Raw genomic sequence first — 18,373 nt, 5'->3', positions numbered from 1 at the left:
TAGACCTCCAGCATCTAAGCTGGTTGGAGGAAGATGCACGAAGCTATTCAACCCCCAGCATTGCTGCTCCTGCTTTCTGGAAGAGCAGGTTGTCCAGGGAGTGAGGGATGTTCCCCCGATGGGCTGTGTGTGCAATACCGTTACCAATGGCTCAGATTAACACTGGAAATCCTGGCAGCTTTACATGTACCCAGGGACTCAGAAATCTGAATGTGGGTTTTGCAGCTTGAGCTGCTTTCCAGTGGCGAGGCACAGAAAATCACCAGGGGTGCCTGGGTCCTGGTAACAGCCCTCAAACGCTGCCCACCTTCAGCGCTCCCCAATTCTCGTGGCAGACCTTGGACCCTCACCCTGGCAAAACAAGCTGCCTGGCCTAATCATCAGAGACTTCTGACTTGTGTGTCCCTTATAGCTTAAGTCCTGGCTCACTCCTGGTTCTGCTGCCCTGACTAGAACAGTCCTTAACTGTTTGAGTTATTTAAAAAGCATATATATAAGCCAGATCTTGCAGTCCTTACTCAAGCTCATGGTGACTTTGGCTGAGAACAGATTACAGGACTTGTTCTGGTATCAAACAGCCAGTGAACTGTGTTGAACATGCAGAGAATAAGGGCTTTAATAACTCACCCAAATGTAGCACCTAAAACTACATTCTGTTGAAGGAACAGAGAAAAGTCAAATTTAACTTAATTTTCATTTAGTATAATAGTAGTTTCACTTCAAAAAAAACCCCAAACAACTCTGTTAGCTGGTGTTGGGGTTGGTTGGTTGGTTTGTTTTTCATTGTAGAGATCCCAGCAAACTCTGGTGTTACAGTTTGGGTGTTTGGGTGTGTGCTAATGATGCTCAGGTGGTTTAAATAAGGGTAGATTAAAACAACCTGTGTTTTGGGCCTTACTGAACCACTGACACCTGACCAGTTTCTTTCTCTCCATTTCAGGTCCCTAATTTCATCAACACAACGCTCCCACCGCACGAGCAGGTCACAGCTCAGGAGATAGACAGCTACTTCAGACAGGAGCTTATCTACAAGAGGAACGAGAGGATGGGCAAGAGAGTGATGGCACTTCTAAGGGAGAACACAGACAAGAGCTTCTTCTTTGCCTTTGGAGCAGGTACAGCATTAATTTCTCTGTTTTATTTGGTTATTGTGGTTGGAAGTGGAGTGTCTGAATGCTTCAGGATTTTGTCTCTGGTCCTGCAGGAAGACTTCTTAAGGAGCTTATTTTTGAAGCAGAAAGGCTTTTGTTTGTCTACACCTGCTTCTGAGATGGAGCGAGTTGGTATAGCAGATGAGTCTGGGTCTGGCTTCTTGCGTTGTGTTCACACCATGATTGTGTTTGTGGCTGCAGGTGTAGGAGATGGTTCAAGTGCCTTTGTATTTGCAAGCCCTGGTACCAAAGGCAGTAACTGTGGGAGCACAGACCTTGCTGTGATGTGGGCACATGTGGCTTGGGGTTTCAGACCGTTTGGGTTGCTCCAGGTGCTGTGTCTGTGCAGACTGGCTGTCCTTGCACAAGTACATGAGTTATGTGTGTCACTAAATACCAGCATTTTAAATCATTAACTAAAAATCTAATGTATCCCGTTGCCTGCTTAAATTCTTTCTGTGAAATCTGCAGAACAAAGACGTCTGTAGTACTCCTGTGAGTCTACAACACTACGTGCTGCTGTCCTTTCTCTCCTATTTATTTTTTCCTTTCCAATGGAATTCCCATTTCTGCATGATACAAGTATAAATAATAACTGTTGAGGCTGTAGTTGAGCAGAATCCCGAGCGCTGGCTTAAGCGGCTCTTTGAGCTGCCCCAACTTGAAGGCGGTTGTGCGAGAGGCGATGGGCTCCTCCTGGTTCTCCCTCTCCGTGACAATCGCTCATATTTGACAGGACTTCCCTTCTCATCCCATGGCTCTTGCTATGAACTCTGGCACGACTCCCCTTTTGCTGCTCACTTCAGTGGAAATTTTGATTAAAGACTGCAGAGTTTAGTGTGCATTTTGACGTATGCATTTTTCGAGTGCATCCAGACTGAATTTTCCCAAGCTTATTTAATCTCAGGCTTGCCCGATATCTCTGTCCAAGGAATTTTGCTTAACTGTTTTTACAGTAGGAAAATATATCACTGTGGTTTGTAACTGGACAGGGATTCATATAAACTAGCTCGTCTAACCCATGGAGTGAGGTTTATCAGAGGCTATTGAACATGATGGTTTTGATGTAGTCTCCAGTTTTTGAAGTCCCTTAACCAGTATATACTGGAGCTGGGAGGATAAACTGGGCATCATTATCTGCTTTCCTGGGCATCAGTTACAGCCCGCAGCTTAAGGCAGGATCTTGGCCTAGATGGGTGCTGGATCCAATGCACTGCAGCTATTTGTACGAGCTAACAACAGAAATGAAATTAAGCAAATGGATGCTAATTACACGTTGCTTTCCGTAGGAAGTTGTGTGTAAGTTGGTGGAGGTCTGAGCTTTCTTTCCCTGTCCCCATCAGAGAGGATGTACCTGGAGTGCTGGTACAGCCGGCTCGTGAAGAGCAGGTCTCATTCTGTCCCTTTCCCTCCGCTTTTGGTGCTGTTGAAAACCCGCCTTGTTCCCAGCACCAGCTGTAACAGGCAGGGCAGACACACACAGCAGGGTTCAATGAGAACTGCTGTGTGTTTTGGGTGCTTTGTGCAGGATCCCTTTGGCCTTTCTCGCTAAGCCAAGCCATCCCTGCACTCGAACTACAATTAATTCCCCCTCTCCTCCTTGGGCTGCTTTTCTTTTCCTTTATGCAGCAAGTACTGAGAAAATTATTAATTTTTCAATGCCAAAACATTTGTGTGGCCGAAACGCAAGCGAGTTCAATTTCTCTTATGATCCAAATGCAAGTTTTCTCCTGAAGGGTTTCGTTTTGGTTTGTTTTATTCATGCACTGAATTATACGGGTGGCTTTTAGGATACATTTTGTATTTTGCATTCTTATATCTGTTGCTTTAATTTTAAGGGGTGTTTTTGTATGTGCTTAGGTCGTGAATTCATTTTCTAAAACCTCGATGGTTTGGTTTAGCTTTTAATAAAACCGAAGGGTGTTTTTGCTGAGAGATGAGTTTCACGTGTCCCCATAAATTGTGCGGTGCCAGGTTTGAGGAGCGCAGCTTTGGTTAGGACGGACACAGTGGAGTGTGCAGGAGCACGTTGGCTCTCCAAACAGTGCGAGGGTTATTTCACTTCATTTCAGACCCTCTGTGTTTAAGATTGACGTGATGGATGGGAAATAATCTGGAACAAATATTCTGGATAATGTACCCTGTCCTGGGACATAGGGCTGGTGAGGGGACGGCATATGCGTGTCCACACAAGCTGCAATAAAACAGCTTCTACATCCACAAAGTGAAGCGCTTTTATGCCATTGAAAGATAGGGGTTTTTTGTTATTCTAGTCAGAAGTATTAAAAAATATATATTACACAATTCTAAATGGAGCTTTTCAGTTTTCTGCCATTCTAAAACATAAAAAGCAGAATTTTCAAGACTCCCTTCCCCGCCTTCTGTGGGATTACTCGCAATTTAAATGCATTGGGGCAGTTCAGGCTTTTAATTTGTTCCTTTATAAAACATGTAGAAGTGAAAATATCCATTTATTCTTTCTACTTTCATTTCTTTCTCCTCTCCAAGAAAAACATAGGCTCTGGGTAAAATGGGACCCAGCTCTATACCCAGCTCTATACATTTCATTCTTCTCCTGCCAGGGTTTACCGTATTCAGACTTAATGTGAAAATCTCACCATACCTATATGCACAGAAACTATACCCTAGTAATGAAACAGCATTTATTGTTTGTGCAGTTAAGTGATATTTTTCCAGTCACAGGCATGGTAATTCTTCCCTTAGAATGAGCAAAGGTAGCTAAATAGAATACTTTCAAGTAAAATTTGGGGGTTTGCTTGGGTTTTGTGTCTTGAAAATCCATCCTGGCTTGCTAGGAATTATTGATCTATAATAACAGTGAAGCGCCGCAGACCTGATATATACAAGCAATTTATAAAGGTCCATTTACAGTGGAGAAAGACGCAGCCAAGAGCACACGGGCTGTTAAAAAGAGTTAATATTTTGGCAACTAAGACTATACACATGAAGTCAATGTTTAAGCAAAAAATCACTCTGGTTTATTTCATTTTTATGGGCAAATAATTTTTGAGTAACACTTATGATAACAGATGGATAAATTTATGTCTGCAGTTAATTTGAACGATAATTTCCTTAGGATGTTTTACTTGCTTGCATTTCTTTCTCTCTTTTATGAGAGCTGTCAGTTTTGTAGCTGAGAGCTGGATTTACTGCTTTGGAAATTCGGATGCTACTCCGGTTTGCAATGATTATTAGCAGCCAGATCGGTAGGCTTAGAGACAGCGTCTTGGGCTATTTGAAATAATAAATACATCATGGAGAATATTCTTTCAGTGCTGAGAGCTGGAATGCAAGTACCACAGCATCTCCAGCAGCAAGAGGGGAATCAAACCATCTGTGAACAGGGATGGGTGCGTGTGGAACTGGCACCTCTCTTGCTCAGATTAAGCTGAGCCTACTTGTTGCTGGATTAGGTTTAAATTTCTGTGTTGAAGATGGCTGTGTGCTCCCAAGAAAGCAGGAGAATTTGTCCCCAAAGTGGCAACATCAGAAGTAGATGTTAATAGTTTCTGTGCTCAGAAGAGGTGAATCTCCTTTCCATCCCGCAGTTGTCTCAGCCAGCGTTGAGCAGGCAGCATCAGCAGTGATGATTCTGGTCATCTTAAATTACACTGTTAACAGTAATCATGGAATATTTTGGGTTGGAAGGAACCTATAAAGGTCATGGAATCCAGCCTCCCAAATGGTAATGCTACATGTCGTTGTCAGTGTCTTTAGTAAAATTTAACTGGAGGTTCTTCATGATGGGTCTCAGAAGTGGGTTGCTCTGTGTTCTCACTAGAGACACTATTATGCAACTTCCCTGTAGGATGGGGTTGGTGTGGGAGCACAGCAAGGGTTTAAAATCTCTCTTTCCTAGTCCTCAACTCCAGCTCTTTCCCTTTTGTCCTCTCTCCAAAGGATTCCCAAGGGGAATTGTGGCACACATCATTTTAGACACTAGAGATACCAAAGACAGGAACATAGTCACTTGGGGCTTGCGTGGTCTGGATCACCCCTGAGATGGGCTTATTTTTCTCCATAACCTGAAGAGCAGCTGGGGAGGTACCCAGATGATGCAGCTCCCTTGAGCATCCTTCATCCACGGCTAAAAGGTGACAACAACCATGATGGGACATAAGGTGACAACAACTGAGACGGGACGTGATGGCTGTTGAAGGGGGGGTGATGAGGGGAGTGGTTTTTTTAGTTCCTGGAAATCGTATTTCAGCTCAATAGTTTGGGAAAAGAAAGGAAGTGATGGATACTACCCAAAACTTAAATACAAGTAATTAAAATCCAGAGCGCCTCTGTGGAAGCCGTTAGCACCTGCCACCAGATCTAGCGCTCAAGTTCACATACGGTACTTGAAAGTACTTTTTCAAAGGGGAAATGCCTTGAGGCCGCCATCCAACTGCACCCTGAGGACGCGGGATTAACAGATGTTGAGTATGTAAATAGCTGTTTTGCACTCCCAACTGATGCAATCTTGTGTGCAAATGGGGCACAAAGTTACACCCGCTCTTGTGCCAGAGAACCAGCTCAGCCTGGCGATGCGAATCTGGTCCTCTGTCCTCCAGAACTGGGTAGCTCTTTCCTCTTTCCATTCTTCATCTTGGGTCCTCTGTAGAACATTAAAAAAGAAGAAGAAAAATAAAAGGGAAGGAAAAAGGAAAAGCACTTGCAGGCTGGAATATAAAGAGACTTTATCCCTGGGGTCAGGCGTCCTGGTCCAACGCTGATTAGCGGCGCTACTGACATCACGAGCTCAGCTCATCAACGGATTGTCTCAATGGAACGAGAAGCTGGCGACCAGGAGATTGAACTTGGCGAGCCTACAAAAGAGAAGAAAAGGGTGAATTAACAGTTTGCAGATGCAAGAATTCCCTCTACGCGTGTTTATTTGGGCATCCAGATGCTTATAGTGAGGTCGGCCTGTTTTGTGTATGGAATTCTTTTCCTATTAGTTTTTAAGGCGAAGTATCACTTTGCTTTTAAAAATATACTTGTATGCTAATTTTGACCAAAGCCATATAATTGACTCATTTAAAAGTCTGTATTAAACAGCCAATGCCTGATTCTCTTTTCAGACACAGTGTTGTAAATCAGGAGATACTCCACTGGGGAAAAGCTTGTTCCAAGTGCAAATCCAACCTGCAGCCTTTTAAAATACAAATGTAAAAGAAAATAAAATACACACACACAAAAAGGTGGGGGAACTTTGTTTATTTACATTGATCTTTTATCATGTGCAGGTTTAGAAGCCTCAGGATATTTGCTTTTTTCACGTGAAACTTATACCATCGAAGAGAGAGGTGGTGCAGCCGAAATAAACCTCCCTGCACTACCCTATTGTGAAAAGGGAATTGCCATTCTGCTGGCTGATTCCTGTAATTCGGATTTGAAGAAAATTCCCATTCTATAACAAGATTGTAGAAGCACAGTATAGCAAATGCAATGGTGAGAGCTATCTTGAGGCTGCTGTCACCTATACCAACCAAGGAAGGCAAGAGATGTAGCAAATAAAAGAACAGATTCATGTAATTGGGCTTTTTCTCCTGGTGTTTCACCAGCTGAACTGTTGGGGGAAGCTGGACAAGCCCTGGACCCTCAACCATTTGGTCTGGTGGAGAATTCCTCATATTCAGTAGTCCGAGATGGCCACTTCTCACCCATTCCTTCATCATTGCTCCCCTGAAACACGGTGCAGTCCCAAACCCAGCCCTTTGTTTTTGCCAACTGCAGGTATTCAAGTGAATGTTAAAAGCAAATAAAAGGGGCCTTGCGAACCGCAGTGTGTATGTTTACCATCTCTGGTGTAATTCTTCCCATGGTGAATGGAGAAAGTTGCCTGGACGCAGTAGGATTTTGGTTTAAAGAAATGCATACATTAATGTCAGCTCCTCTGCGTCCCTGACGTTTTCATATCGTATTTATTATTATGCGTGTGCCAGATTCTACTGTAGAAGTTTAATTCTGCCTGCCTGTTCTCAAAGAAAAGAAAGCTATATTGGCCCCTCCTGTCCTATATAACAGAGATTTTGGCTATGCCCTTGCTGTATTTCTCTTCAACATTTGAGATGTAAAAATGCAGACATAATTCAGGAAATTTTCCCTTTTCAGAACTGCAAAGAATCATGAAAGATTTACACCCAGGCTTAAGCGCTCTGCTGAACGGGAATGGGCTTAAGCATGGGATGAAATACTGTTTCATCCCCACACATATGCAAGAACTTGCTGTGGATCCACAGGCCACCCTGCAAGCTCTCAGGAGACCAGGCAGAGGTCCCGTATAACTCCAGATTTCCTAACGGGAGTGTTGAAATCAATATGTGGATGCCAGACAATTCATCACTTTCCATCTCAGAACTGTCTTGTCAGAAAATTCCCAAGCAGCTCTAACAGTGCTGTTGGGAAGATTTTAGAAGTGCAGTATGGAGAACTGCAGGGCTGCCAACGTTCCTCTGACGCTGATGATTCTCTGGGATGCTCATGTTAAAAGGGAAATGGGATACAGATTGCAAAGGATCCAAGGGTCTGGTATCATCTGGGACACGTTTCTGTGCTACCTGCAGTGACTGAGATCACACAGAGTCCCAGAATGTCAGGGGTTGAAGGGCCCTGGAAAGCTCATCCAGTGCAATCCCCCCATGGAGCAGGAACACCCAGATGAGGTTACACAGGAAGGTGTCCAGGCGGGTTGGAATGTCTGCACAGAAGGAGACTCCACAACCCCCTGGGCAGCCTGGGCCAGGCTCTGACACCCTCACCAGGAACAAGTTTCTTCTCAAATTTAAGTGGAACCTCCTGTGTTCCAGTTTGAACCCATTTCCCCTTGTCCTACCACTGGTTGTCACCAGAAGAGCCTGGCTCCATCCTCCTGACACTCACTCTTTCCATATTGATCCCCATGAATGAGTCCCCCCTCAGTGTCCTCTTGTCCAGCTCCAGAGCCCCAGCTCCCTCAGCCTTTCCTCACACGGGAGATGCTCCACTCCCTGCAGCATCTTGGTGGCTGCGCTGGACTCTCTGCAGCAGTTCCCTGTCCTGCTGGAACTGAGGGGCCACAGCTGGACACAAGATTCCAGGTGTGGTCTCCCCAGGGCAGAGCAGAGGGGCAGGAGAACCTCTCTGACCTACTGACCACCCCCTTCTAACCCACCCCAGGTACCATTGGCTTCCTGGCCACAAGGGCCCAGTGCTGGCTCATGGTCACCCTGCTGTCCCCAGGACCCCCAGGTCCCTTTCCCCTACACTGCTCTCCAACAGCTCGTTCCCCAACTTACACTGGCACCTGGGGTTGTTCCCGCCCAGGTATCACAGTCTACACTTGCTGCCCTGGCACAGCCTCAGGCTGTTAGAGCAGGAGCTGGGAACCAGTTTGCACTGCCTGTGGTGTTGAACTTCCACAGGTTCAAGCCATTTCTAACCAGTTTTAGGCCCAAGGAGGCCAGCATATGGAGAAGAACCAGTGATCTCGATGCACTGGAAAGACAGGGCATGATTGCTGGCTAAAGTTAGTTGTTTTGCAAAAGTAGATGTAAAACTGAAAGCTTGAAAAAGCCTGGCTGTAATTTATGTGGATTTCTTGAGGGTTTTTACTAGTATGGAAACTGGGACTGGAAATCTCATTAAACTGGGCGTTCTTGTGAGAGTTCCAGGTTTTCTTGGTCATGGTTATGCCAGGAATACCATCAGAGCAAACTTGCTGAGAAAGGATTTATGGATTTGGGATCAGATCCTATTCTCACTGAATTAATGGTAGTTCTGCAACTGACATCAAGGTGACTGGCTCGTGCACCTGGGTGAGACAACATTTCTTTGTCATTCCAGTTCTTTAATCTAGGCTGCTACCTGCACATTACTGGAAAACATCAATACCCTCTTAAGCCTATTAAATCCCACTTCCATTGTTATTTTATCTGGTAGATCAGAAGAGAAGTGTTAAGGAAAAGAAAATGTGTGTGCAATATACCTCTGCCCAAAAAAATATTTAAATATCAGAAATGTAAAGTGAAGATTGAGTTACTTAGAGCGGGGAAGGGGAAATTATTAGAGCTCTGTCCAGCAAAAAGAGATGTCGTAAACTGTAGTTATTCACCTCTGGTAGATGTTTAAAACACAAACTCTGCCGCTGTTAACTCTGAGCTGTTTGTAGAAAGCAGCAAAGGTCTGTTGGACAAAATTGCTTTGGTGGCAGCTAAAACTGGGCTCAAACTCAAGGCTAATAGCTAAGCTGCCGTTTGAAACTTGAAGTTCAGCTTCATGCCTGAATCTTGTCTCTATTTCTGCTCTGTGCCATAGACCTAATGAAACCCTGAGACTGGGCTTGGCTGTTGGGGAGCGAGACGCAGCTCCAATCTGTGGAAAATGTCACCGTTTCAGACTGTTTTCTAAAAAATATTAATAACAAAATCTGAAAATATGGGGAATTCTTAGCAAAAAACCACTGGTGGGCTGTTTCTTTTGGTAGAAGCTCCAAAGCCATAGCTCTTGGGAGAGCAGTTTGCTAGAGCTGTGAATAGAAACATGGCAAAAATATGATTTCAGAACTCCTTTGATCCCATTGACTTCCAGGCAGGCAATGGGAAAGAGGAGACAGATGAATAAGCAAAAATCCAGATGAATCTGTCTTGGAACTTCTTCTGTTTTTCAAGAGATATTAAATGAGACCTACCAAATGCTTGGATTTTGATAAACTGTTACTCATTAACTGAAAATTATCCTACCAGAGGAATTCCAAACACCTTTTTAATCTAGACACAATATTTTGGTGGAGTTCAGTTTTGGGTCTGTCCTTGGCAGAAAAGTGAAATCTCCATCGTTTTCCTGGAATAACGTGGCAGGACTGAAACCAATGTGACTTGTATTGAAGATGAATAACTTAAGTATTTTTAGTATTTTACTGTGCTTTATTATGGGAAATACCTTAAATACTGAGGTTTGCAAACTTCTAAAAATTGTATTTATACACTGAAGGTAATTGGAGAGAAAAATCAAACGCCACCACTGGGTTAACTCAGTATGAAATTTGGCACCGGTTTTCAGTGTTTATACAGAATTCACATTCACTTTGCGTTTTTCCTTGAGGTGTGTGAGGTTCTTATCACTTAGCGATCTGGTCTGGTTCCAGTTGAACATTTGGTAGGACCTCTCGCTGGGAGGATTGGTTTAAAAGGAGCAGAAATCTGCCAAAGAAATAAAGACTTCATTATTGACATCAATGCTATTTTTAATCTGGTTTCCTAAGGAAATGAGGCTTAAGCAATCACGGTGTTTGTGAGTATGTGTGTGTATATATAGGTGCGTGTGCGAATGTCTTTCCCCCTCGTAAATGTTTCATCTGTTGGCTGATTGTAACCAAGCTTGACAGATGGCTAGAGACTCAGATAATATGGTCTTGATGTTTCATGAAGATAAGAGGTTGGATAGACGAAAAAGAAATTCGTAGTGCTCATCCGCTGAAAGAGCACAGCATGAGCTCAGCTTTATTAGATCTCAGGAAATCCCTGTGGGAGAGGGAGGTGAGATGCATCTCCATAGGCAGCTGTAATTTTGGTTCTGCTGCATGCAGGAAGATGTACTGTATGGTCTGTATATCAGTCAGTGCATCGTTTGAACAAAACAATGGAATTTAGAGTAAATAGGTATTATCTAGAGTATCTCAGGAGCAACATGTTACCTCTGGGCTGTCCTCTAATGAGGTGATAAACCCAAGACTATCAAGGAGCAGGTTTGTAAATGTGACCGAGGCGCAGCTCCAGGGCTCTATAAACCTAATGAGTCGTGGGCACTCAAACTCTGCGGCCTCGCTACTGCTAATTGGCCAAGTGTGCCATTAACCGTGCCCAAAAATGTTCTTAAGTAGCCAAGGGGTGAAAAGAGCATCAGAAACTCGTAGGAGCGCAGGAGGCGGCCTGGGGCGGCATTCCTGCGTGCTGGGTCAGGAATGCTTACCCAGAATGAAGGTCATTCCCTTGAGAACTGAAACGGCTCGCTGGCCATGGAGAACAAAATGAAGAAACAAAGGAAAGAGTAAAGCATGACCTGGAGGAAAGCGGTTTCGCAACATTAGCTTATCAGACAAAGGGATGGTTGTCACTTAGCGGTTGGAGAGAATGCTCAGAAAACATTGTGATGAGGACACTACTTGAAACCTTTCCAGAGCAAAATACAGATGGAGGTCAGAAAAGCCAAGCTAGAGTTAGCTCCTAATTTTATTTTCTTTCCCCTTGAGATTGAGAATTATGTATCTAATATCTTGGTAACAGTGGTAACTGTTGGGGTGGGACTCTACCTCTTGAACTGTAGGTGTCAAAGTTCGGTGCATCTTCTGTGTAAGTTCAGCAGGTTCCTTTCAAACTCTCAGAGGACAAATCCTCCCACTTATCTCAGATGCATGTTTTAAGGTGGAAGGAATTGCCCTCTGGAGACATCTTTCCACTGAGTACAGAGGAAACCTAGAAAACTGGCCTCTGACAAGCGCCTGAATTTCAGATGAGGGGGATTAATTGAACCCTGAGAGCAGGAGTCAGGAATTCAGGGTGTTTTGTCCTTACCTCTACCTGACCTTGAGCAAGCTGCTCAAGAGCTCCCCGAGCAATGATTTGCATTGCTGCCAATGGCAGAGCTGTATTAGTCCTGAGGAAACATTGCAAGCAGAAGACTGACGCAGGATTGCTTTCTGTCGCGCCTCAGAGAGCGTCTTGGCGTGCGCTCCAGGGGAAGAGAAAGCCCTCTGCCACCAGCTCCTCCGTCTCCTCCCCTCTTGGCTGGAGGGGGATGTAGCTGGTTTGGTGTGAGCACGGTCGTTCCTAAGCCTGGTCTGTGCCTGGAGCTCTGCGAAGGAAAGTGAGCAGGTTCCTGTTTCCGTTCATCAGGGACGTTTTTCCCTTCTGCAAGGGAAAGAACAAGTGGTTGAAATGACAACAAAAAAATGCTTTGACATACCATGTGTCCTATCCACCTATCCACCCACCCACCTATCCACCCACCCACCTATCCACCCACCCACCTATCCACCCACCCACCTATCCACCCACCCACCTATCCACCCACCCACCTATCCACCCACCCACCTATCCACCCACCCACCTATCCACCCACCCACCTATCTATTATTTATTCACTTATTTATTTGTTTGTTTATTTAAACTGGTCTCTTAAATCAGCGACCAGGTTTATTGTCCTAGTGCTGTCCGTGAGGAGTGATTTAGACCCGGAGACCCTTAAAAACAGCCTTCGAATATAACTCATGTTTTTGCATGCAAGACTCGGAGCAAAATAGGAAGGCATGTGGGAGGGCTTTTTGTTTTTAGTATTAGGGAGAGACACACCAGACAGTCTCCGAGTCTGTAGTATTTATTCAACGTCTCCCTGAAACACCAGCATCTTAGAAGTTGTCTTCCTGAATTTGCATTCCCGGTTCAATCATGTCCCGCACAATGAAAGCCGCAGTGTTTCCTGGTCTTTAACTCGCATTCCCGTCCGAGGGCGGCCCTTCCTCCCAGCGTTTTGGGTTCTCTCAATAGCTGCCAATCTCCCCGCTCGCCTTTGCGCAGAGTTTGTTGTCTTTGCAGTTGGTCGCAGCGTGAGCTACCAAAAACCTCGCTGAGCTTGACCGGGAGTTCTGTTAACCTAAGCCTAACACGCGCTCTTCCACCCCCCGGGCGCACAAAGGGCCTTTTCACCGGCCCGCCGCAGCTCCGAGACTTCAGTTCATGCGTTACAATTAATCTGTATTTATTGCCACTTATCTTAAATGGCTAACAATATCAAGAGTTTAAAAAGTGCTTTTAATGTCAAACTGGGTCAATTAAAACTCTACTTAAAATATTTGCGAAACTCCCAGCCTGAAAGTTGCCCCCTCTGTCCGCTGTTAACCTAAATGTTTTAAATAAATACACGCAGCTTGCGGAGAGCGACATTTAGTAAAACTCCCCTTGATATTTTCATAGGATGCAGGATTATTTTTTCCATACTCCTACATTCACTTGCCTTTTCATAAAAGGAGAAAAATGAATAATATTTCAGATTATTATAAATATTTGAGAGACTGATCAATTTAAAGAAAGGAAGCAGCCTCAACTTTTCATGCCAGAAAAGGCTGTTGGATTAATCAATCTGATCTGGAATTTCATGCTGTTCTTCTGTGAACACTAATAGTGTGCGGCTGACTCTGAGCTTCAAACTACGGGCCACGGGTAACAATTTTATATCTTTTAAACTCTTTTAGCATTGCGTATCGGCACAGGAAGTACAGTGCTAGAACACAAAATGTTAAGAAGTTAAATAATGAAAGAGCAGCTTTACTACTGTATGTTGGGTTTCGCAGGAGGTTGAAGATGGCCAAAGGAATCTGCTTTTTCTCCTTCCAGAAAAGCCCTTGGATTTGCCTTGCGCTTTATTTTTTAAAGTTCAGTTTGCAGAAAGGCCTTAATAAATTATGTGAACTAAGTGCTGCTGTGCATGAGAACGCTGAACTTGTACGTAGTTCAGCCAAGGTTGCACTGGGTTAGGATGGTGACACTCCTGACACAGAGAAGTCCCAAGAGGGTCCCCCAGATAGGGATTGGTTGGGTTGGAAGCGGGGGGCGCACGGCGCTTGGTTGGGTTGGATGCGGGGGACGCACGGCGCTTGGGTGGGGCGGGTTGGATGCGGGGGACGCATGGCGCTGGGTTGGGTTGGATGCGGGGGACGCACGGCGCTTGGGTGGGGCGGGTTGGATGCGGGGGACGCATGGCGCTGGGTTGGGTTGGATGCGGGGGACGCACGGCGCTTGGGTGGGGTGGGTTGGATGCGGGGGACGCACGGCGCTGGGTTGGGTTGGATGCGGGGGACGCACGGCGCTGGGTTGGGTTGGATGCGGGGGACGCACGGTGCTTGGTTGGGTTGGATGCGGGGGACGCACGGTGCTTGGTTGGGTTGGATGCGGGGGACGCGCGGCGCTTGGGTGGGTTGGATGCGGGGGACGCGCGGCGCTTGGGTGGGGTGGGTTGGATGCAGGGGACGCACGGTACTTGGTTGGGTTGGATGCGGGGGCCGCACGGTGCTTGGGTGGGTTGGATGCAGGGGGCGCACGGCGCTGGGTTGGGTTGGATGCAGGGGGCGCACGGCGCTGGGTTGGGTTGGATGCGGGGGACGCGCGGCGCTGGGTTGGGTTGGATGCGGGGGACGTGTGGCGCTTGGTTGGGTTGGATGCGGGGGCCGCACGGCGCTTGGGTGGGTTGGATGCGGGGGGCGCGCGGCGCTTGGGTGGGTTGGATGCGGGGGGCGCACGGCGCTCAGATGTTTTGAATGCGAGGGGTGCACGGTGCTTGGCTGGGTTGGATGCAGGAGATGCACAGCGCAAGTGAGATCCCAGACCGGGGGAATTAACAGCCTAAACTAAAGGTCTGTCCGCATGGAGTTATTTGGACTTTAATCTCTGATCCTCAACCACACTTTCCATGAGCAGTGACATTAACGAAGCTTGGTTTCCTATGTTTTTAGGTTGTTTGCTTGGGTTCCCAGCAGTCTAATAAGGTTTGAACTGTAGCTGAGGCATTTCTGTTAATTAGGGCATTCGTATTATCTTTATGGGTCTCTGATGTCCCTAATAAGGCTCACCCCGCAACTTTTCTTTCCACAGGAGAGTCCAGTGCGTCTCTGCCCAGCCATCTGTTTTCATAAAATATGTAAGAAAGGACGTCTTGGAGACAGCTACTCTTCTGTCTAATAGATTTGAAATGTGCCCATGGGTTCAAAATATTTCAGGGGAAATAAAAACAAAAGCATATGCGCAAAGGGACAGCAGGATCCTGTAAGGCTCGTGTTCTTTGGAAACAAGGTTAAGATGAAGTTGTCATATTTATGCAGTGTAAATATTGCACAACTTGACACCAAATGGTTTTGATCATTTCTTTAGTCGTTTCTTGTAGAATATTTAATTAAGCAAATTTGACTGTCTCAAATGATGTTTAAGTCGATTTTTATAGGTTAGGGATGGAAACACATCTTGAATTGCTTTTGTGTAATAAATAACATAGGGTTTTTTTCTGCTTGCCATCCATAAAAAGAGTGTGATTATGTCAATTTGGTGAAAACTATTGTTCTTTGGTATGAGTGTTCTAAGAAATGCAATGATATTGGCTTGTGGAACGTGCTTTTATTGCTCATTAGTTGCTGTCCTATTTGTTATTCCTTTTGGTTTGTTTTTAATCTTAGTCACTGTATCAAGAAGCCAAGCGATGCCGATGACTAATTGCATCCCGAGGATGGCAGATAACGCAAAGCCGACAGCTTACAAACAAGTCATAGACTGAAATATGTTCACATGGGCTATTTTTTGTTTGTTTTAATGGTTGTGAGCAGGTATACTGCAAGTTTCCATTGCCGCTTTTCCCCCTCGGGTTGCAGAGTGCTGTCAGCCTGGTTCAGCCGTGGAGCACAGGGCCTTACATGGCCCTGATTCGTTTCTATTCTTCTCTTTGGACCTGACAAAAGCCTGTCTCGTGAAAACATCAGGTTTAGACTCATAAGCTAATTTCCCTTGGATCTGATGGAAGGTGGAAGTTCACGTGGTTATGTTGCTATTTGGAAAGATGTGGCTTGGGCCGGAGGAGGAAGCTCCTATTAATGTTCCCCTTATGGAAAAGGCTGTGATGTGAACTCGTACTCACTACTTACTAGGTATTGGAAAAGGAGCTCATTCTCCAAACACAGATCAGTAGGAAAACACACTTTGCTGGTTCCACTGATGGGGGAAAAAACTTGCATTTTAATGCTATTTTTTACTAAATTTAAGCATTTGTGATTCTGCAGTCTCTCAGCTTCTCATCTGCTTCCATTGAATCCAGAGAATGAAATAATAAGGCTTTGCCAGAATTTGGCTGAAAGGAAGGAGACAGTTAATTGAGTCTCTTAAGGGGTTGGCAGAGGGGAGGTTGGGTACCAGGCCAGTATGGCACGGCCACCAGTCTGGTGTTAACAAAACATAAACACAATTGTCTTGAAAATGTTGTCCTGCTGGGTGAGAAAGGGAAACGATTACAGGAAAATACAACTCGAGTCTTAAAAGGGAAAGGGCTTTGTTAAGTGCAGTGTAGTTACAGCCTTGGATCACTGTAACTGTGGGAAAATGTGATGAGACAGTGTACCCGAGCACATTTGCCCTTTTGTTGTTGTTGTTAATTCTGCGCTGTTGTGCATAAGGAGGCAATGATGGATTGTCCCGGAGTTCTGTGCATAGTATCAAAGAGAGCTGGATTTAATTGTCCTGCATTTATTGTGCAAAAGGAATGAATTATGAGGCACTTTACAGCATCTCCAGTGAAAGTGATTATCGGCGCTGCTCCTCGCCAGAGATATAACTCTGTCAAGCAGGCTCCCTCCTCTCTTGGGTTCCTTGGAAAAAGCTCGTGAATTTGCTGTCTCCTGCCAGTGAAAGCTCAGGGTGAAACACAGAACCAAAAGCTGCCAATAGCTATATATTCAGTTCAGATGTTGTAGGAATTTCTTCTTCTTTTTTTTCCCCTGAGTGCAAGATCCGTCAGGATTTTGGGGGCACGCAACTGAAACAGTGCAGCAGAATGTTTTCTCGGTCGATGGCTCTTTTGATTTTGTAGGTGAGCAGTGTGCTCGAGCAGACTTGACTGTTGGCTTTAATTAGCTTTGACCTGGGCTCGTGCACACGTCATAACACAATTGGTCCTGATGCCACGGACGGCATCTTCACCCCCTGCACCCAACCGAGTCTCATAGCTGTTTTCTCACTGCTCCTCCCTGCAACACACAGATAACCCCGGGAAAATAGGTTTAAGATGAGGCAGATGTATAAAAGGAATGTTATGAGCTCTGCCTTCGAGACCGTACAATAACTCATGCGCAAAAGTGCAGGGAGTTTTGCTCTTTACATTTTCTGTTGACTGCTGTGGTGTAATAAAGGACAGCAGGATGAACTGCAGGGACTGTAACCTCGCCTGCCAGAAAGGTATTTTGGGAGGGGTGCTCCCCAGCATTGCACAACAACAGCTGCAAGAGGAGATGTTTGTCTCAGGGTTTGCTTAGATCTGCAGAAGTATTTTCGGTGCCTTCAAGAGAGCTGGTTTGCACCGTGTGCTTTGGGGCGCTGTGGGTCCGGTCCCCTCTGCTTTGCAGACAAACATGAGATTCCTGGGTGCTCATGGATTATCTTTGTGCCTGGGATAGCCCAGATAAACATGTGAATCAGTACAGAGAGATAACAATGTGTACACAACTGTGCAAACTCTTACAAATGGGTGCCTTTCTGCACCCTTCCACATGAACAGGTTTCACGTGGGTTTATCAACAGTTGCCGCACAGTCTGTTCTTAAAAAGAAGAGAAAGCGGAGGGGGTACCAACAAAACACCTGTAAAAAGCTCTGGACTCTAATGGGACTACCAGGTAGCATGTGCAATTCATTTAACTACGTGTCTACAAATGTGTTAGCTCATAGCTATGGTAACACTCATGGCAGCGGTCCCCAGGCTGAAAACTGTCCTGGTAATTAATAACAGCTCAGAACAGAGGTTATGTGGAGTGTCTTAGTGACAGGTCGTGAATTAGGAGAGGAGCATTTGTGGTCACATCTTCTGTATGCAGAGAATTAGAATGTTTTTGAAACAATTCCCTATGTAACCGTGCTCGCGCATTTTGGAAAATCATCTGTTTAATGCACAAACTAGTGATGAGTCTTTCACTTCTTCCACTCTGTCACTCAGCTGATTTATTTGCAGTCCCTTAACTGTAAGTCGGAGGAGTATCAGCTGCAACAAAGAGAAAACTTAGGAAAAAAAGGACTTGGAAATTCACCTTATGTTTTGTGGACTGAAAAGGTTGTTTGAACATTGAACAGAGTGGCTGGGAAAGGTGCTGGAGTTAAATGGCTGGATGAGCCTTCCATGGCATTAGGATCTGTGGGCAGCCACTTGTTCATGATCTAGAAGTGGGCCAGAGTGTCCTGGGAAGAGCTGGATGATAACCTTGTGACAAAACGGTCCTTCGCTCCACAATGTAAATTTATGGTGGCTTTTTATAGGAATATAAGTGACAAGTTCTTTGCGGTGTGGGTGGAACGCAACACATTAGCATCAGTATTTAAAGCTGAGAGTTTGCACTTTTTCCTTCGCAAACAGCTGCTTGTCTGGTGGTTGCTAGATTCATTTGGGATGTGGGTAACACAAGTTCACATCCTTTCCTGATTCTTGAGCTAATGCAAAG

The 18,373-nt window shown here is 45.3% G+C and overlaps 1 protein-coding gene across 1 annotated transcript in view; it reads left to right on the top strand.

Moving 5' to 3' along the window:
• The window catches only part of TRABD2B (TraB domain containing 2B), a gene marked incomplete at its 3' end in the record, with an annotated part of 282,246 nt that overhangs the window by 167,091 nt on the left and 96,782 nt on the right, over positions 1-18,373 (top strand). Inside the window, exon 4 of the mRNA XM_080348856.1 lies at positions 941-1,115. Coding sequence (XP_080204982.1) covers positions 941-1,115 — 175 coding nt within the window. The remainder of the gene's footprint in view (positions 1-940; positions 1,116-18,373) is intronic.

Source organism: Nesoenas mayeri (genome assembly GCF_963082525.1).
Source record: "Nesoenas mayeri genome assembly, chromosome: 8".
Classification (NCBI taxonomy): domain Eukaryota; kingdom Metazoa; phylum Chordata; class Aves; order Columbiformes; family Columbidae; genus Nesoenas; species Nesoenas mayeri.
The sequence above is the reverse complement of the archived record's forward strand: the minus strand, read 5'-3'. Positions and strand labels throughout refer to the sequence as shown.